Raw genomic sequence first — 19,979 nt, 5'->3', positions numbered from 1 at the left:
TAAATTCATATATCCCAAAACAAATGCTTTGGTCTATTATGTTATTCATATGGGACAATTCTATCAAACAGAGTAATTTATTTGATGTGACCACCTTACTCTAGTAGGGTAATCAAACAAATCAGAGGACGCTTAATTATGGGAGCATTGGTGATTCCTATCTCAACATTTCTCAGGCCTAGGTTGTCTCTTCTGAGATTTTCTGCACATTGTGCAATGAAATACTCGAGCTCCAGTAAGTACACCTGCAGTCATCACTGGAGACAGACTGCCAATCAGGCTCTGATATATTCCCAGCTGAACACTTTCTGTTGTCTACAACAGTTAATAGGATATACATCTCTTCTTTCATTAATATCATGGAAGTTCTGTTCTTTGACTTCTTCCTTATTTAAAAAAAAAACCTGACAGGGGCGCCTGGGTGGCTCAGTCGTTAAGCGTCTGCCTTCGGCTAAGGTCATGATCTCAGGATCCTGGGATCGAGCCCCTCATCGGGCTCCCTGCTCCATGGGAAGCCTGCTTCTCCCTCTCCCACTCCCCCTGCTTGTGTTCCTGCCCTCGCTGTCTCTCTTTGTCAAATAAATAAAATCTTTAAAAAAAATTTTTTTTAGGGGCGCCTGGGTGGCTCAGACAGTTAAGCATCTGCCTTCAGCTCAGGTCATGATCCCAGCGTCCTGGGATCGAGCCCCGCGTCTGGCTCCCTGATCAGCAGGAAGCCTGCTTCTCCCTCTCCTACTCACCCTGCTTGTGTTCCCTCTCTCTCTCTGTCTCTATGTCAAATAAATAAAAATTTAAAAAATAAATAAAAAATTTTAAATTTAATTTAAATCAATCAATCAATCAATCAATCAATCAACGAACCCTGACATATCACTATTGCCATAAGTACCAATGAAAATGATATAGAAGACTATGGGGTATGGGCGCCTGGGTGGCTCAGTTGGTTAAGCGACTGCCTTCGGCTCAGGTCATGATCCTGGGTCCCAGGATCGAGTCCCGCATCAGGCTCCCTGCTCGGCAGGGAGTCTGCTTCTCCCATGACCCTCTTCCCTTTCACGCTCTCTATCTCTCATTCTCTCTCTCTCAAATAAATAAATAAAATCTTAAAAAAAAAAAAGAGAGAAGACTATGGGGTATGATCAGTCCTCATGGTTTTCTAAATTACCTCTATGTGTGAAGCAGGATCCTTACGTAAACTTGCCACGAGAGCACTAACACTGGGCTGAGCTTGCAGGCAGGAATCTTCTTTTTCCTCTTTATACATATGCAAAGCATTTGGTTCATAATAACTGCTCAGTATATGTTTATCAGTGTGAACTGAAGGCCCAATATAATTAATAGCTATACATGGACATTTTTACTATTTTATTTATTTATTTTTAAAGCTTTTATTTATTCATTTGACAGAGACAGAGAGAGAAAGAGAGAGCACCAAGCAGGGGAGAGAGGCAGAGGGAGAAACAGACTCCCCGCTGAGCAGGGAGCCCAATGCGGGGCTTAATCCCAGGACCCGGAAATCACGACCCAAGCCAAAGGCAGACGCTCAACCATCTGAGCCACCCAGGAGCCCCCATTTTTACTACTTTAAAATCAATGTTAAGTTCCATGATAACTAAAATTATCTCCCGCTTCAGAAGCTAGTGGGCTTCCTTTTATTAAACAAAATAATAGATGAGCACGGCTTGGGAACAAAAGAACCAATACTAGATGTGCTGTTATCATTTTCTTCAGTCAAGGCATCTTGATTAAAATAGTCCTCTTCCCCCTCTTTTATCCCTTTGCCCTACACTGATAAATGTTGGTCAAATTTTGAGGTGTAATTATAACAATCTTAGAGACAGTTGCTTTTACTAAGCTAACACCACAGTATGTACTATCCAAACAATTGACTATTTTTGCTAAAGAATCAAAAAACTTTTATTTTAAACGGTACTTGATATTTTGTGAATGAAAATCAAAAGTAACTTGTAAAAAGGAGACAAATATTAGCGACCTAACTTTTCAATTACTATAAACAGTTATATAAATCATAAATTATCAAAATTTCTCAACTTAGTAATTGATAATGGCTTACAAATTGAAGAGTAAGAGTTTAGTTTCTCTTTACTATGACAGAAAAGAATCCAAAATATAAAATCTAAAACTAAAGTGTTATGAGATTAATATTTTCAAATATCTCAATATCTGCCTTAATTATGCTTAAGGAAAATTCATGTTAATAATCTCAACAGTTCTGCCATCTCCTTCAAAGAGCTTCCTAACCTCATTTTTCCCCCAACCTCATTTGTTAAAACTTTAAACCATATAAAAGTTTTATAGCAGCAGATATTTTGCTTTTAAAGGTTAAGTTTCGTTTCTGACCCCTGAGGTCCTAGCATTCTCTGGATGGAGCAGATAGATAGATAATTATATATATTATACACATATAATATTATACATATGTAAAAGGATATTCATTCAGCTATGTGTATAACAGCAACTTAAAAACAATTCCAATGTCCAATGTTAAAGATACTGGTTTAATCAGTTATAGTACGACCATACAGCACAATACAATGCAGCTATAAAAATGTCAGGGAAGTAAAGAAAGGCTGGTAGCATTAGGTGAAAAAAGCAGGTATGTGCACACATAAATATGTTTACAAACACACACACACATACATATACATATATTTCTCAAACTTTCAAATGCAGAACATTCACCTTCAGCAGATTCTAGGATTCCCACCCCAAGAGGTTTTCATTGGGGCCCAGCAATGTACATTTTTAACAAGCACCTCTGATGATTCACTTGAGGTAAACTGAGGGCTACACTTTGAGGCAATGATCTAGGACAATGTACACCAAAAAGTTAAGAACAGTTCTCTCCCCCTGGTAAGGTTCTCAACTGATTGGGGGAAGAAGAGTTAAAAGGTTGAGAAAGTGGAAAAAGATGATCTGTATTTCTAATTTTACTATAAAGCATATGTATGACTTGTATGGCTTTTCTCCCAAAGAGGAAAGAAAACAATATTCAGAATCAGAGAAATAGAAAGTCTTACCATAAAATCCATACACTTGTGTTATCTGTCTACTCTCATGATTTCCTCGCAAAAGTGTAATACGATCAGGCCATTTAGCCTTTAGTGCAAGAAGGTAAGTGAAGGTCTCCAAACTATAGTAACCTCTGTCTACAAAATCACCCTGTAGAGTAAAAGTTTAGAGTTAGAAACAATACAATAGCAACAATATTTTTTAAAATTATACCAAAGTGTCAAACTCAGAGACACGGCCAAAAGTAACAAAAATGAAGAATCACATGTTGAATTACTTGGAAATTGGGTTTTAACAAAAAACTCAAAGTACATAAGCGGTCTCTACTAAATGTGCTACTCTTATGATTCAGGAGGCCTACAGGAATCTGCTGTGTAATTCTCTCAAGGATCTTCCCTGCAAAGCCATCATTTTTCCCATTCTCTATTACCTACATTAGCAGATGTTTCTAAAAGGTCATATGAGAATCAAAAATTTTAAAATGAATTTCAAAAATCACTTTATTATTTTTTAATATTTACTTACTTAAGCAATCTCTACACCCAATGTGGGGCTCAAACTCACGACCCCGAGATCAAGAGTCGCATGCTCTTCTGACTAAGCCAGCCAGGCGCCCCAAAAATCACCTTATCAGAAAAACTATCAACTTGAAGAAATAGTGTTTTTGTAAAAGCAGATACCATAATTATAACAGTGTTCTAAGTTCAGCTGTGTATTTAACAACTGCATGTGAAGTCATACTATTTACACTTCCCATTAATGTTTTACTTGGGACAATGTTAGATCAACAGGAAAACAGCTAAAAGAATAGGAAAATGACCTAGAAATCTTTAGAAGGAAGGAAAATGATAGGATTTAGAAAAAATTGAACAGTAACATTACATTCCAAAAGCAAAGTAAGGAAATATGTGCATATATTCATCAATCCACAGATTGATAGCAGATGAAAATGAATGCTCAAAAAAAGTGTGATAAAATAACAGTAAATTGAAGATCTGTGCCTTAAAGTTGGGTGGTTCTGGACTATTTTTCTGCCAACCATTATTTAGGGCTACAACCCAGTCCTATGCATATGGCAATTTACTAAAGCAATTATTTTCAACTAGACAACATGGCAAAATGTAAAAAAGTATAGCATCACCTTTTCATATAATTAGTGAATGTCACATGACAATGAAATTATTACGTAATTTACATGTAATAAGTCAGACCCTTTCCATTTTAAATAAGTATGTGGTATCATTGGGGTTTACATACCATAAATATGTAGTTTGTGTCAGGAACCTGACCTCCAGTTCTGAATAGTTCACAAAGGTCATAAAACTATAAAAGAAAGGCAATATATGCTGATTACAAATTCCTGTGAAGGAGTAAAATAATAAAACTGAGAGTGAAATGTGTAAAGAAGCATGTAACTAAGAAGACCTCAAATACTGACACTTATAAAAAGAAATAAAGTGTAAGCAAAACTGCCAAGCACACAGCTCTCAAGTCTAAAAAAACACTAAAATAAATCTCACAATTACCAGTAAAGTCATTCCTAGATCATTAATGTTATGGGCCTTCCCCCTCAAATTTCTTTCATTTTATCTTGTCATCTAGAATTTTTTAAGTAATCTCTATGTCCAACGTGGGGCTTGAACTCACAACCCCAAGATCAAGAGTCACATACTCCACCAACTGAGTCAGCCAGGTGCCCCACCATTTGAGAATTTGAAATAACTGATCAGTTATCTAACTTGTTAATAAGCTAACCTAACCACCCCACTCCATACTCAGCATCTATTTTAATGAGACAAAAGATAAGGAAAGAAGTAGATAAGAATTTTTTTGAATGAATTTACATGACACTTCACAGCATCATGTAGAGCAGATCAACCTACCTTCCTACACTCTACTTGGAGATGTATACCCTCAGGCTCTTTAGCTGTGGAGTGTTTCTCAATAATCAGTAAAAAAGAATTGTATATTTCATCATATTCTATTTCACTGAAAATTGGTAACTGACAAATTACACATGTGGTAATCTCAGTCAACTGGATTATCTTAATCCTAATTCCTAAAGAAAACTTCAGTTTTTCTAAGAAAGGATTTTGGATTAAAGGAATTTACTGTAATATATTATACCAAGTACAGCTAATCATTTCCTACACAGTTATCTTTTACGCTTGAAAATAAAATTATTAAATTTCTAACACTTAAAAAGGTGGTCACCGTGAAAAAAATTGAAATTTAAATGTTAACTACTAAAAAAAATATAGTACTACCCTTTACAATAGTATTTCATAAGTCTGAAGTTGTTCCTTGCTTAGAGTTAAAAAAAAAAACAACTTTATAAAGTTTAAAAAAATTTTCTCTATCTTCTTAAAATTAGCAAGCAAATAAATGAAACAGTGCTCAATTTCAGTCAAGTGGCAGACTATTATTTGTCCAACATATTTGCTGCCCATTTCTATTATGTGGAGCCCTTCCCTTTGAAAGTATATTTCTCAGGGCACCTGGGTGCTCAGTCGGTTGAGTGTCCAACTCTTGGTTTTGAGTCAGGTCCTGATCCCAGGATTGTGGGATTGAGCCCCGCATGGGGCTGAGTCTGCTTAGGATTCTCCTTCTCTCTCTGCCCCAACCCCTCCAGAGGCTCTCTCTAAAATAATCAATCTTTATAAAAAAAAAAAAGTACACTTCTCTATTCCCATCCCACAGATGTATATATGATGCACGTATATCATACATCATTTACATAGCATATATGTTTATATATATACACACAGCAGGAGCAATAAAAATATGTGTGTGCGTTACTCTGGCTTAGTAATTCCACTTCTGTGACTATATCCTAAGGACAAAAATAAATGAATAAATAAATAAATACATAAATAAATAAGTAAATGCTGTGTGAATATATAGAAAATGTGTTACATCATTTATAATAATAAAAGAAACAACCTTCATGACTAACGTAAGAGACTATTTTAATAAAGTATGATCTACCAACTCAAAGACCTGGACCAATCATGAATAATGATTATAATGGAAACTATGTAGCAAAACAGAAAAATGATTAGGGAAAAGAATGGAACACAAAACTATACCTATAATAAACTACACAATTTTACTATGTATACACACAGAGTCAGAAAGGGAACATTTAAAAGTTTCATGAAATGGTTGCTTTTGTAAAGGTATGGTGCAAGAGTGAGCGTCCTTAAACTTTTCTATTGATAGTTATAGAAATATGTTCTTAAATAAAAATGTTATAAGTTTCCATTTACTCTATATATATTTAATAGATGATCAAATATTCTGCTTAGGGGACCCAACAGTTCCTACTCCATAATGGAAGTTTTTTCCAAAATTGTTTAATAAACATTTACTGAGAACATGTGCAGACAACTAAGCTTGTCCTACATTACTAGAAGCTCACCTCATCATTTCACAAATAATTTCTACCATCTATTATATGTTTTCAACATCATGGACACTCTGTAAGTCTCATTTTATTTTTTAATTTTTTTAAAGATTTATTTATTTATTTGAGAGAGAGAGAGAGAGAGCATGCACATGAGCGGGGGCAGGAGCAGAGAGAAAGGGAGAGAAGCAGACTCCATCCTGGGTGCAGAGCCCGACACAGGGCTCGATCTTACGACCTTAAGATCATGACCTGAGTTGAAACCAAGAGAGGGGAACTTAACCGACTGAGCCACCCAGACAGCCCTGTAAATCTCATTTTAAAATAAAAGCAATCCTGAGGGGCGCCTGGGTGGGTCAGTTGTTAAGCGTCTGCCTTCAGCTCAGGTCATGATCCCAGGCTCCAGGGATCGAGCCCCCGCATGGGGCTCTCTGCTCAGCGGAAAGCCTGCTTCCTCTCTCACTCCCCCCTGCTTGTGTTCCCTCTCTCCCTCCCTGTCTTTCTCTGTCAAATAAATAAATAAAATATTTTTTAAAAAAAGCAATCCTGAGAAGTGGATTTTATTCCATCAATAGAGACAAGGAAACAGTTGGCTAGCTTAGTAGTTTTTAAACTTTTTAGTTTCAGGACCTATTCATAGTCTTAAAACTTATAGGTGCCCAAAAACCTTTTGCTTATATAATTTATATCAGTTGCTACTGACCATATTGAAAATTAAAACTAATCATTTTTAATATTTAATTTTTTTAAATCAGTAACAACTCATTAAATAGTAAGATATACATATTTCTAATGAAAAATAAACAAGGTTTTCAAAACAAAACAAATCTAATGTCTGGCTAAACAGAATATGGCTAGATTTTCATAATCTGCCTCTGCATTAATCTGTTGGGATATAGTGATGAAAGTATATGAAGAAAATCCAGCTTCACACAAGTGTATTTTACAAAAAGGAAGAGTTTTTAATAATCTTTAGAGATAATGGTGCATATTCTTTTAATACATGAACACTTGATAAATGATCTTTTTCCTATTCTGTTAGTAGGGCTAACACTCTCAGTGGCTAACACACTGGTCATTTGGAAAACAGAAATGATACTTCATTATACATCACCAAAAAACTGTATTAGTTAATACCACCACCAACAGAAAAGTCTTTAAATATCAGAAGCTGACAGTCTGCCATCAAGATGGTGGGCTCAAATTTTCTAAAATTCTAATTATTGATTTGAAAACTCAAATTTTGTCACTGGTAATAAATACTGTCAATTGTTTTCCTTGAAGTGACTGGCTCACTCCTTCACTGTTGCAAAGATGGTTGCCAAATACCCAAAGCTTGTCATTCATTCTCAAGTAAAAATAGTGTTCCATAAAAAGAGAAGCTACTTCAGCTTGTGATACAAAAAACTACACAACTATTTTCCTTGAGCAAACCATCTTTCTTTGGTATGCAGCAGATGTGCTCTATGCATACTTCCCGTTTCCATCATAGGACTATTCAAAAGATGTATCAACTCAAGGGTTAAGAATTACAGTTAATATTACTGCTTCATCAAGGACATTCTTTGTGATCATGGTATCTCTCCTGCCAGGTCAGTATCATCATCAAGGACATCCTAAGTGATACTGGCATTTTATTTTACTGTGCATGCATGTTGGTGAAGAATACAATAACAATAAGCACAGTCTGGTGCTACGCCCTTGATTCATGCTGAGATACCTGCAGTTTTACCCTCAACTGATTTTGTACCACCTTACAGACCTTCAAAGGTCCACAGGCCATACCTAAAAAACTTCTGACCTAGCCGAAGTAACTTCTTGAACAGTTAATGTGTAGCCAAGCCAGGACTTAAACCAAGCTCTGACAATGAAGACCACAATCTCCTCACTAGCTTACACTGTTTCAATGCTTCTCAGCACTTTATGCTTGCCAAAATTTTTTAATGAGTTTATACTCATAATCCAATCTTACCATGCCAGAACTGGCCCAAGGAGAAGACAACTCTACAAATCCCAAAGGATATATCATACATACATTTGGAAGCTCCAAAAGTCCCATGCTTTTGATTAGCAAGTGATATAAAGGGTCAAGTATAAGAGAAACAATGTTCAATTTGGTGGTAGTCTTAACATGGGCTTATACCTGAAACTAATGTAACCCACTGTATACCAACTATACTTCAATAAAAAAAATTAAAAATAACATGGACACCAGCACCAAAGTTAAGTTTCAAATCTCAACTATGTTCCTTAGTAGCTGTGTGAATTTCCATCTTTCAGTCTAAGTTTCCTTTCCTACAAAATAATCCAATCTTACAGGACTCTTGAAAAAATATGACATGGAATATGTGAAAAAGCACTTTGCTAACCTTCAAAACACAAGAAGATGTTTGCTAGAATTGTACATTTGACTGAAGGTGTATATATACTACAATGGTAAAATTTTATTATTTTAATTAATTTTAGTAGTTTGAAGTTGTCTCTAATTTCCTGATCTTTGATCATGGCTGTAAATTATGTACTAGAAAGTCCTGATAACCTAGGTAATCCATCAATTTTAATATTATAATCAGGGGAAGACATTACTTGATTTATTTCAGCGCTCAGGAACGTGTTATGGCATGCTTATATTAGCATCATTTATCTTAGCAAAAATACAAACGTTTATTATATTTTTGGAGAGAACTTATATGGATTTTAAGAAATGCACTCCTAAAGTGTACTCTAGAGAACTAAGATTTTAAAAGATCTGAGATGGAGGCCTGAGTGGCACAGTCATTTAAGCGTCCAATTCTTGGTTTCAGCTCAGAACTCGATCTCATGATTGTGAGATCGAGCCCTGCCTAAGCTCCGTGTTCAGCACCAAGTCGGCCTGAGTTCTCTCTCCCCTTCCCTCTGCCTCTTCGCACCCCTCCCCCAACCTCACATAAATAAATAAATCTTTCAACAGATCAGAGATGACATAATGGGCTCTCTATTTAGAAGCTGATAACATGCAAATGCCAGATTTATTATGACCTCAACTACCCAGAGAACAAATTGGAAAACCAAAAAAGAAAAGAGCCCTCTAAAGTGGTCAAAATAGAACTTAATTCACGGAGCAGCCCTCAATCACAACCAATATAGACACATTTCTGCTTCTTTAGGCAGTCATTCAAGGCAGGGAAATTGCACAGATGACAGCAAGTCCTGCTGGCAATGATAAATATATTGTTTACAATATATGTCTGATAGCCACAACTCCGTTGTATGCATACAGCAGACTGAGTGAGTGCTCTGTTCAGCTTTCTTTCCCAGTTAAAAAAAAAACATACATACACACACACACACACACACACACACACACACACACACACACACACACCCAACACCTCTACAAAGACACAGAGGGTTTCCAACCGGGCTACACGGGGACGGTAAGAGTCTAAAGATGAGGTGTACTCCTCCTGCCACTGTCCCGAAACTCTTAAAAACAAAAAACCAGCAGATGAAAAAACAAGACTAATCTTTCTCCAATTCTAGCAGTGACTTGCTGTAAAATCATGCACCAACAATTTTATCTTTCTGAACCTTTGTTATTCTCATTCCCACTAAGGAAATGATACATTTTTAATAAAATGTGACGAGTGAATAGAATGAATAAACAGAAATGAATAGAATAGAAAATAGAATAGAAAATTAGCACCTAAAACCAAAGCACCTCCTGTTACTCACAATCACTGTGAGCTGTCCACATTTATTTTCTCTCTCCCCACTTCACAGAGCAATAATGCTGCATTCTAGCCACTTTGCAAGTATAATTTCAACAAACTCCATGAATAATTTGACCACTGCTTTTACTCACTGTAATAGTAACCAGGAATCATTAGTGTCACAAAGACTGAGGCAATCTATCAAATGACCAGCTGTTTTTGTTTCTTGTTTTTCTGGTGGCTTTTTTGCAGCATAAGTGGAAACACACATGGACTATGGACAGTACAAAAGCTAAAAATCTGCTCATGAAATTTTACCTGTCCGTGTATGTCTCCACACACTGTTACTGGTGTCGATACTGGCTGGACATTTGACTCTTCTAAGAGGAGGTCACAAACATAGTCACATAGCCGCTGTAAGAAGAGAAAATAAAATGCAACCTTTCACTACAATATTAAAACTAAGGATCAAATGCAAAAAAGACAAGAACTAATACATATATTGTTTCATAGGAAAGGAAACTACCCTTTAACGATTCTGTGGTTTGATTCGTCAGCTTCCACCTTCATCTCATAATGCCTGAGGATGATACAACGGCTATTCCAAAATGCAAACTCCCTGGCCACACAGACAATAGGTTCTAGAAAACAGCTTTAAAGAAACTGTAAAATGATACTTTTCACCAGCAAATGTTAAGAGTAAATAACTCTAATAGGAAAAGGTTTTTATCTACTAATTTTTAAAGTAAATTGCAGGGCACCAGGGTGTCACAGTCAGTAGAGCACCCGACTCTTGGTTTTGGCTCAGGTCATGATTTCACGGTTTGGAGATCAGGCCCTGCAGCAGGCTCCATGCTCAGCACGGAGTCTGCTTGGGTTTCTCTCTCCTTCTCCCTCTGCCCCTCCTCCTCCCACCTCTAAAATGAATTAATGAATCTTTAAATAAATAAATACAGTAAATTGCAAACCATGCACTTACCATATGACCTAACAACTGCACTCTTAGCAATGAAAATTTATGTCCACATAAAAATCTGTGCACAAATGTCAAGAGAAGCTTAATTCATAACAGCCAAAAACTGGAAATAAGTTGGTGTCCTTCAACAAGTGAATAGTTAAACCAATTGTGCTATATTTATTCCATGGAATACTATTCAGCAATAACAAGAAACTATTGACACACCTGGATGAATCTCAAGAGGTTTATGCTGAGAAAAAAAAAAAAACCTATCCCAAAGGTTACATACTGTATGATTCCATTTATATAACATTCTTGAAATAACAAATTTATAGAAATGGAGACCAGGGGTGCCTGGGTAACTCAGTCGGTCTGCCTTCGGCTCAGGTCATGATCCCAGGGTCCTGGGATTGAGCCCCACATCGGGTTCCCTGCTCCGCGGGAAGCCTGCTTCTCCCTTTCCCACTCCCCCTGCTTGTGTTCCCTCTCTTGCTGTCTCTCTCTCTCTGTCAAATTGATAAATAAAATCTTTAAAAAGGAAGGAAGGAAGGAAGAAAGGAAGGAAGGAAGGAAGAGAAATGGAGACCACCTTAGTGGTTGCCAGGGGTCCAGAAATTAGGGGCGGCAGGAAGGAAGTGGATATGGTTATAAAAGGACAAAATGAGGAATTCTTGTGGTAATGGAAGTATCTTGAATATGGTATTGGATACATAAAACTACAGATGTAATAAAAGTGCAGAGAAATAAATACACACACACAAATGAGTACAAGTAAAACTGGAGAAATCTGAACAAGATCATGGGTTGTATCAACATCAGTATCCTGGTTCTGGTATTTTTACTATAGTTCTACATGACCTTACTACTAGGGAAAACTGAATGAAGGGTACACGGGATCTCTCAGTATTACTTCTTACAACTACAAATAAATCCAGTTATCTCAAAATTAAAAGATTAAAATTAATTAATTACAAAATGTAAACTTAAAATTGAGGCGTCAACCCTACTTTTTAAAAAAAACTCTAAGTGTTTGCATTTAAAAAATATTTGTCCTCTGAAAACACTCATATCAAAAGATTTCATAGAAGGAAAATGACTCTCACAACAATGCAGTGGAGAAGGAAGTGTACAGTCCTGCTGCACATGGAGAACTGGGGGAGAACCTACCTTCCATCTGAGACCGGTTTATAGTACAGTCAGAGGCCCTACCAGATTTTATAATAGGTCTGCCAAGAAAGGAGAAATTAAACTACACAAGCATTAAAAAAATATTTAAAAATAAAAATTAGTTGATTAATTAAAAAAGGGGCACCTTACTGGCTTGTCAGGGTCATGAATTCAAGCCCCACGTTGGATGTAGAGCTTACTTAAAAACAACAACTACTACACAAGCATAATGAAATGATTAAGAAATCTAAGAGCTTCCTGGGTGGCACAGTTGGTTGAGCCTCCAACTCTTGGTTTCGCCTCAGGTCATGACCTCAAGGTTGTGGGATCAGCCCCGCATGGGGCTCCATGCTCAGCAGGGAGTCTGCTTGTCCCTCTCCCTCTGCTCCTCCCCAACACGTGTGCACATGCTCTCTCACTCTTCTCTCTCTCTCTCTCTCTCTCAAATAAAGTCTTAAGAAAAAATTAAGAAATCTAAACGCTAGGGATGCCTGGCTGGCTCAGCTGGTAGAGCATGCGACTCTAGAACTTGGGGTTGTAGGTCTGAACCTCACACTGGGTGTAGACATTACTTTAAAAAATAAAAAAATAAAAATCTAAAAGCTACAATTTAGGGCGCCTGGGTGGCTCAGTGGGTTAAGCGTCTGCCTTTGGCTCAGGTCATGATCTCAGGGTCCTGGAATCGAGTCCCACATCGGGCTCCCTGCTCAGCAGGAGTCTGCTTCTCCCTCTGCCCCTTGCTCTGTTCCTGCTCTCTCTCTCAAATATATAGAATTTTAAAAAATAAATAAATAATAAAAGCTACAATTTAACTAAACATATAAAAGACACAATTTAACAACCACAGCTACTTCATACAGAGCCAGGCATAGGAGAGAACTCACAATGACAGATGACGGGGAAGCGGGGGGCAGGGGGGTAGATAGTGGAAGCCTCGCAAAAGAAAATGAGGGGAAATGCAGCTGCTTAGAAAATTTCAAAATAAAAAGTTTGTTCTTATTCTTAGGATAAGTTCCTGATCTTCAAATAGAACCTCAAAGGCATGATCTTTCTTTTGGCCTGGAGTCCTTCTGGCTTTGGGCCCCTGAGTAGCTAGCTCCTTCTTGTGTTGAATTTCCCACAACTCTCAGATGCTTCACCAAACAGCCTTAGTCCTGCCAATAATCCATCCACTATTCATAATAGGAACAGATACCAGTGAGTGAAACAATGTTTCTGAACTGAGAGCCTTAACTTTATAATGAAAGATGGTTTCTCAAGGTTACTTAAGTTAAAAAATTCTGGTTTACATTTGTAAAAGAAAAAAAATCCAGCTTTTTATTTCCTATGTAGGGAAAACCCAGTTCTTCCCTAGTGTGTGCTTCTTTCCTGTGGGTCTCCTCTCCTAGTCACACAGAACACTCGCACTTCCGGTCACCGGAATGTGTGGAGGTTTTTTCCCCACAACAAGCAATTCTTTGTGACACTAGCTGGTTGTCCTACAATTTAACTCAATTCTGACACTATCCACATAGAGGTAACATCATATCCCACAAGGGCTCAGCCCCACAAGACTGTCACCTCCTCCCCCCCCACCCCCACACACTTCAGACATCAGTCACAAGCTCAGTTTATCACCTACGCTTCTGACCAACCAGCTACAGATCAAAGGTTATGGAGGTTACAAAGACCTCCTCCTTGGGTCTAATTAATTTGCTAGAGCAGCTCACAGAACTCAGGAAAACATTTACTTACATATACCAGTTTATTAAAGAACATGACAAAGGATACAAATGAACATTCCAATGGAAGCTCTCTGAACTCCATATTTCAGAGATTGTATGGAAGCTTCATCATGTAGACATGATCCATCAACTCCATTTTCAGCTCTGCTCCCTTCTGAAGAGAATGGGGCGCAGGACTGAAAATGCCAAGCTTCTAATCATGTTTTGGTTTTTCCAGTGACCAGCCTATATTGAGGAGCCAACTGGGAGCCCACCCAGAGTCACCTCTTTAGAACAAAAGACATTCCTATTACCCAGGAAATTGTAAGGGTTTTTGTGCTAAGAACTGGGGACAGAGGGGTGCCTGGGTGGCTTAGTCGTTAAGCGTCTGCCTTCGGTTCAGGTCATGATCTCAGGGTCCTGGGATCGAGCCCCGTGTTGGGCTCCCTGCTCAGCAGGAAGCCTGCTTCTCCCTCTCCCATTCCCCCTGCTTGTGTTCCCTTTCTCACTGTGTCTCTAGTAAATAAACAAAATCTAAAAATAAAAATAAAAATAAAAAAATTAAAATTAAAAAAAGAACTGGTGACAGAGACCTATATATATATTTATTTCTATTATCTCTCTGCATTAAAAACCATCTGTGTCAAATCTTTCACTTGACCCAGATGATGTAAGACTGAGACCCACAAGCACTCAGGTCACTAAGCTACTTAATCTTAGCAAGAGATCTGGAATCCAGGTTACCTACCACTTTTTGCTATACTATCTTGAATATTTACTGAGAGCCTAATATGATACCAGTAATTCTAGAAACAAAGTAAATAAAAAGTAAAGACCAAACAGACTAAAAGCCCTGCTCTCAAGAGGTTTACACTCTAATGACGAGAGGTATAGAAAATAAAGAAGTAAGTAAAATATATATTCATACTACTTTTTCAGTTAGTGGTAGGAGGAATGGAGAAAAATTAAGCATTGTAACGGGAGTAAATGGTGGCAGGGGCAGGAGGCAGTACTGACATCTTAAATAGGGTGTGCACAGAAGCCTTACTCATGAAGTGACTTCTGAGCAAAAATCAGAGATAGGTAAGGTTATGGGGGAACAGTATTGCAGCCAGAGAGAATAGTAAGTACAAAATGCTTAGAAGAAAGTATGGTTGCTGTCTGAGAAACATCAAAGCTGGAGTGGTTAGTGGACTGAATTAAAAAAAACAGGAGAGCACCACAGAATATTTTTAGGTACTTGGGGGTGAATGTAAGGACCTGGCTTTTAACAGGAAGCCATTGGGAGGCCCTAAGCAGAGGAGTGATTATGATCTTATGTCTGCTATATTTTATGGGCTATGAAGAACTCAGGAATAGGAAAAAGGTAAAGGCAGAAACAAGACACCACTTAGGGAGTTTCTACAATAATCTAGGTAAAAGTTAATACTGGCTTGGACCAGCATTATTAAAGTAGGAAATGGTCACAAGTGAACAAATTCCAGATGTTTTCTGAACATAGTATCCACTAGATTTGAGAACAGTTGGAAAGAGAGTATTGAAAGAAAGGAATCAAGGATGACTCAATGTTTTTGGCTTAAGGGGCGCCTGGGTGGCGGTTAAGTGTCCAATTCTTGGTTTTGGCTCAGGTCATGATCTCATGGGTTGTGAGATCAAGCCCTACATTGGGCTTCGCTTCACACTCAGGAGGGAGTCTGCTTGAAGATTCTCTCCTTGTGTCCCTCCCCCAACTCGTGTGCTCTCTCTCTAATAAGTAAATAAATCTTTTTTATTTATTTTTAAAGATTTATTTGACACAGTCAGAGAGAGAGCATGCACAAGCAAGCAGAGCGGCAGGCAGAGGGAGAGGGAGAAGCAGGCTCCCCGCTGAGCAAAGAGCCCCACAGGGCGCTCGATCCCAGGACCCTGGGATCATGACCTGAGCCAAAGGTAGACACTTAACCGACTGAGCCACCCAGGCACCCCAATAAATAAATCTTTAAAAAAATTTTTTGGCTTGGGGTGCCTGGGTGGCTCAGTCGTTGAGCATCTGCCTTCGGCTCAGGTCATGATCCCGGGGTCCTGGGATTAAGCCCCGCATCAGGCTCCCTGCTCAGCGGGAAGCCTGCTTCTCTCTTTCCCACTTGCCCTGCTTGTGTCTCCTCTCACTGTGTCTCTCTCTGTCAAATAAATAAATAAAATCTTTAAAAAAAAAATTTTTTTTTGGCTTAAGTAACTGCAAGGGTGTTAATAGTCATTATTGAGATAGTTAAGACTCCAAGGAAAGACTTTCTTATTGTTTTTTCCTTTTAAATAGAATTTATTTTTTAAAGCAGTTTTAGGTTCACAGTAAAATTGAGAAGATACAGAGAATTCCCACATATCTGCTACTCACAAACACATACATACAGCCTCTTCCACTATCAACATTGCATAACAGAGTAGTACATTTGTTACTGATGAACATATGCTGATGCATCATTATTATGCAGAGTCCACAGTTTACATTAGGGTTCACTCTTGGTATTGTACATTCTATGGGTTTGGACAAATGTATAATGACATGTATACAGATTTATAGTATCATACTGAATAATTTCACTGCCCTAAAAATCCTCTGTGCTTCAGCTATTCATCCTTCCCTCCCCCAAACCCTGGACACCACTGATCTTTTTACTGTCATCATAGTTTTGCCTTTTCCAGTGTGTCATACAGTTTAAATCATACATAAGTAGACTTTTCAGATTCCCTTCTTTCACTTAATGACATGCATTTAAGGTCCCTTCATGTTTTTTAATGGCTCGATAGCTCATTTCTTCTTAGTACTAAATATTATTCCATTGTCTTGATATACCAGTTTATTTACCCATTCACCTACTGAAGGACATGTTGGTTGGTTCCAAATTTTAGTAGTTATGAATAATGCTACCATAAACATTTATGTATAGGTTTTTGGGTGAACACAAGCTTTCAGTTAATTTGGGTAAATAGCAAGAAGCGTGACTGCTAGACTGTACAGTAAGAGTTTGGCAAGAAACTGCCAAACAATCTTCCAAAGTGGTTGTACTACTTTGCATTCCCAGCAAGCATGAATGTGAGTTCCTGTTACTCCCCAACTTTCCCAACATTTGGTAATATCAGTGTTCTGGATTCTGGCTGTTCTGATAGGCTTGTAGTGGTATAACGTTGTTGTTGTTGTTTGTTTTTTAAGATTTTATTTATTTATTTGATAGCGAGAGACACAGCAAGAGAGGGAACACAAGCAGGGGGGAGTGGGAGAGGGAGAAACAGGCTTCCCACCAAGCAGGGAGCCCAATGTGGGGCTTGATCCCAAGACCCTGGGATCATGACCTGAGCTGAAGGCAGACACATAAAGACTGAACCACCCAGGTGCCCTGGTATAACATTGTTTTAATTTGCATTTATTTTCCTAATGATGTGCGATGAGGAGTACCTTTTCATATGCTTGTCATTTGTAGATCTTTTTTAGTGAAGTGTCTGCTCAGGTCTTTGGCCCATTTTTTAATGAAGCAGTTTGTTTTCATATTGCTGAATTTTATGAGTTCTTTGCATATTAGGGATAAAAGTCCTTTATCAGATGTGTATTTGCAAACACTTTCTCCCAGTGTGTGGCTTGTCTTCTTGTTCTGAGAGTGTCTTTTACAAAGCAAAAGTTTTTAATTTTAATGAAGTCCGGCTTATCAATTATTTCTTGCATGAGCAGATTGTTCTGATTTGTTTGTTTAGTTTGGGGGATACGGAACAAGGAATTTGATTTTTTTAAATTTTTTATTGTTATGTTAATCACCATACATTACATCATTAGTTTTTGATGTAGTGTTCCATGATTCATTGTTTGTGCATAACACCCAGTGCTCCATGCAGAATGTGCCCTCTTTAATACCCATCACCAGGCTAACCCATCCTCCCACCCCCCTCCCCTCTAGAACCCTCAGTTTGTTCTTCAGAGTCCATCATCTCTCATGGTTCATCTCCCCCTCTGATTTCCCCCCCTTCATTCTTCCCCTCCTGCTATCTTTTTTTTTTCTTAACAAGGAATTTGATTTTTTTTAACAACCTCATTGAGATATGATTCACATACCAAAAAATACCCCTTTAAAGCACAAAATTCTATTGTTTTTTTAGTATACTCAGTGTTCGGAAATCATCATCATAATTAGTTTTAGAACATTTTCAGTGCTTGCTGGTGGTGGCTGTGTCACTGTCTGGTAGAGGCGTGGGAATGTGGCCTTTGAGCTGGGATGAACCTTGCTCTCGGTGAAGGCCAGGGAGCTGAGTGAGAGCCATGGACAGTATAACGGCAGCAGTTGGACTGACCGCTGCTGTTGCAGGATTTGCAGGATGTTATGTTTTGCAAGCCAGTGAAACATATGGAGCCTCAAGTGAAACAAGTTTTTCAATGTCTACCAAAATCTGCCTTCAGTGGTGGCTTATAGAAGTGGGTTGGAACCAAAATGACAAAACGAGAAGCAGCATTAATACTAGGCATACTACTGCCAATAAAGGAAAAATAAGAGCTGCTCATCGATGAATTATGTTTTTAAAAATCACCCAGACAAGGGAGAATCTCCTTATATAGCAGCCAAAATCAATGAAGCTGAAGATTTACTAGAAGGCCAAGCTAAAAAGTGAAGTAAATGTGTGATGAATTTTAAGTTGTTGTTAGTTTATGTATATGCGTGACAGCTTTTTATAATAAAAATGCCTCAAAGCTACAAATTAAAAAAAGAACACTTTCATCATCCCTCAAAAAGCTATGTACCCATTGGTAGCCTCCTCCCACAACCCCACCCCACAGCTCTAGGCAATCACTTATCTTCTTTCTGTCTCTATGGCTTTGTCCACTCTGGACATCTGGATATGTGGCCTTTATGTGACTGGCTTCTTTCACTTAATATAATGCTTTTCATTATATGTAATGAAAATGCTTTTCCATACTGTAACATGTGTTGTTACTTTGTTCCTTTTTTAAATAAATAATATTCCACTGTACGTATTTATCACATTTTACTTATCCATTCACCAGTTGCTACACATTTGGATGGTTTCCATTATTTGGCTCTCAGAATCTGATTTTGACACATTAAATCTCAGACGCCTATCAGACTTCCAAGTGCCCCAGATGTGCTGTAAACAAGTGATCAAATGAGTCTTGAATTCAAGGAAAAGGATCTGAGCCAGAGAGACCAATTTAGAGATTGTCAGGATATACATACACACATACATATATACATACATGAGACTAGAAGACATAACTAAAGTGGTAGCTACAAAGAGAGGAAAGGATAAGATCAAGAAATGATCCTTAAGATACACCAATATTTGGAAGTTAGGGAAAATAGGAGGAACAACCAAAAGAGACAGCTTGGTGAGACAGAAAGGCAACCATGAGCATGTGGTATCCTGGAAGTCCAGTGAAGAAAATATTTCAAAAGAGGAGTGATCGGGGGCACCTAGGCGGTTCAGTCAGTTAAGCATCTGCCTTTGGCTCGGGTCATGATCCCGGAGCCCTGGGATAGAGCCCCAAGTCAGGCTCCCTGCTTGGTGGGGAGTCTGCTTCTCCCTCTGCCCCTCACCCCGCTCTTGTGCTCTCTCTCTCTCACCCTCTTTCTCTCTCTCAAATAAGTAAATAAAATCTTTAAAAGAGAGAGAGAGAGAGTGATCAAGGGGCGGGGGCAAAAAAGCAAAAGCGGAGTAATCAACTATGTTCAATGCTGCTGGAAGGTCAAATTTTGGAGAAATAGAGTAGGGCTGAGAGGGAATACTCCTTTAAGCCTAATCAACAAGTACCATTCCCAGAATATTTTATACTCTACGAAAAGGGGCATACCAATTAATACCATGGTATAGTTCAAAGGTTAAGAGCACAGCCTTTGAAGTCCAAAAAGATCAGAGGTCAAAATTCAGCTCTACCTCTTACCTATTACTTAGCTTACTGTTTGTTACCTTAGCTGTGTACCCCTGAGCAAGTATCTTGATCGTTCTCTGTGTCTCAGTTTCCTCATCCACAAAATAGAGAC

The 19,979-nt window shown here is 38.1% G+C and overlaps 1 protein-coding gene and 1 pseudogene across 2 annotated transcripts in view; one reads left to right on the top strand and one right to left on the bottom strand.

The window, feature by feature from the left end:
* PPP6C (protein phosphatase 6 catalytic subunit) overlaps positions 1–19,979 on the bottom strand; it is a 40,301-nt gene that overhangs the window by 5,099 nt on the left and 15,223 nt on the right. Inside the window, exons 2-4 of one of the 2 annotated variants that reach the window (XM_025888317.2) lie at positions 10,450–10,545; positions 4,291–4,356; positions 3,042–3,183 (exon numbers count right to left, since the gene is read on the bottom strand). In XM_025888317.2, coding sequence (XP_025744102.1) covers positions 3,042–3,183; positions 4,291–4,356; positions 10,450–10,545 — 304 coding nt within the window. Of the gene's footprint in view, positions 1–3,041; positions 3,184–4,286; positions 4,357–10,449; positions 10,546–19,979 lie in introns of both variants that reach the window. The other variant, XM_073905742.1, reaches the window with a different exon arrangement.
* On the top strand, positions 18,245–18,597 carry LOC112836509 (mitochondrial import inner membrane translocase subunit TIM14 pseudogene; annotated as a pseudogene).

This window comes from Callorhinus ursinus, unplaced genomic scaffold, assembly GCF_003265705.2.
Source record: "Callorhinus ursinus isolate GAN/ISIS: 27379988/994484 unplaced genomic scaffold, GSC_fseal_2.0 scaffold24, whole genome shotgun sequence".
Lineage (NCBI taxonomy): Eukaryota > Metazoa > Chordata > Mammalia > Carnivora > Otariidae > Callorhinus > Callorhinus ursinus.
This window is presented reverse-complemented; position numbering and strand designations above follow the sequence as displayed.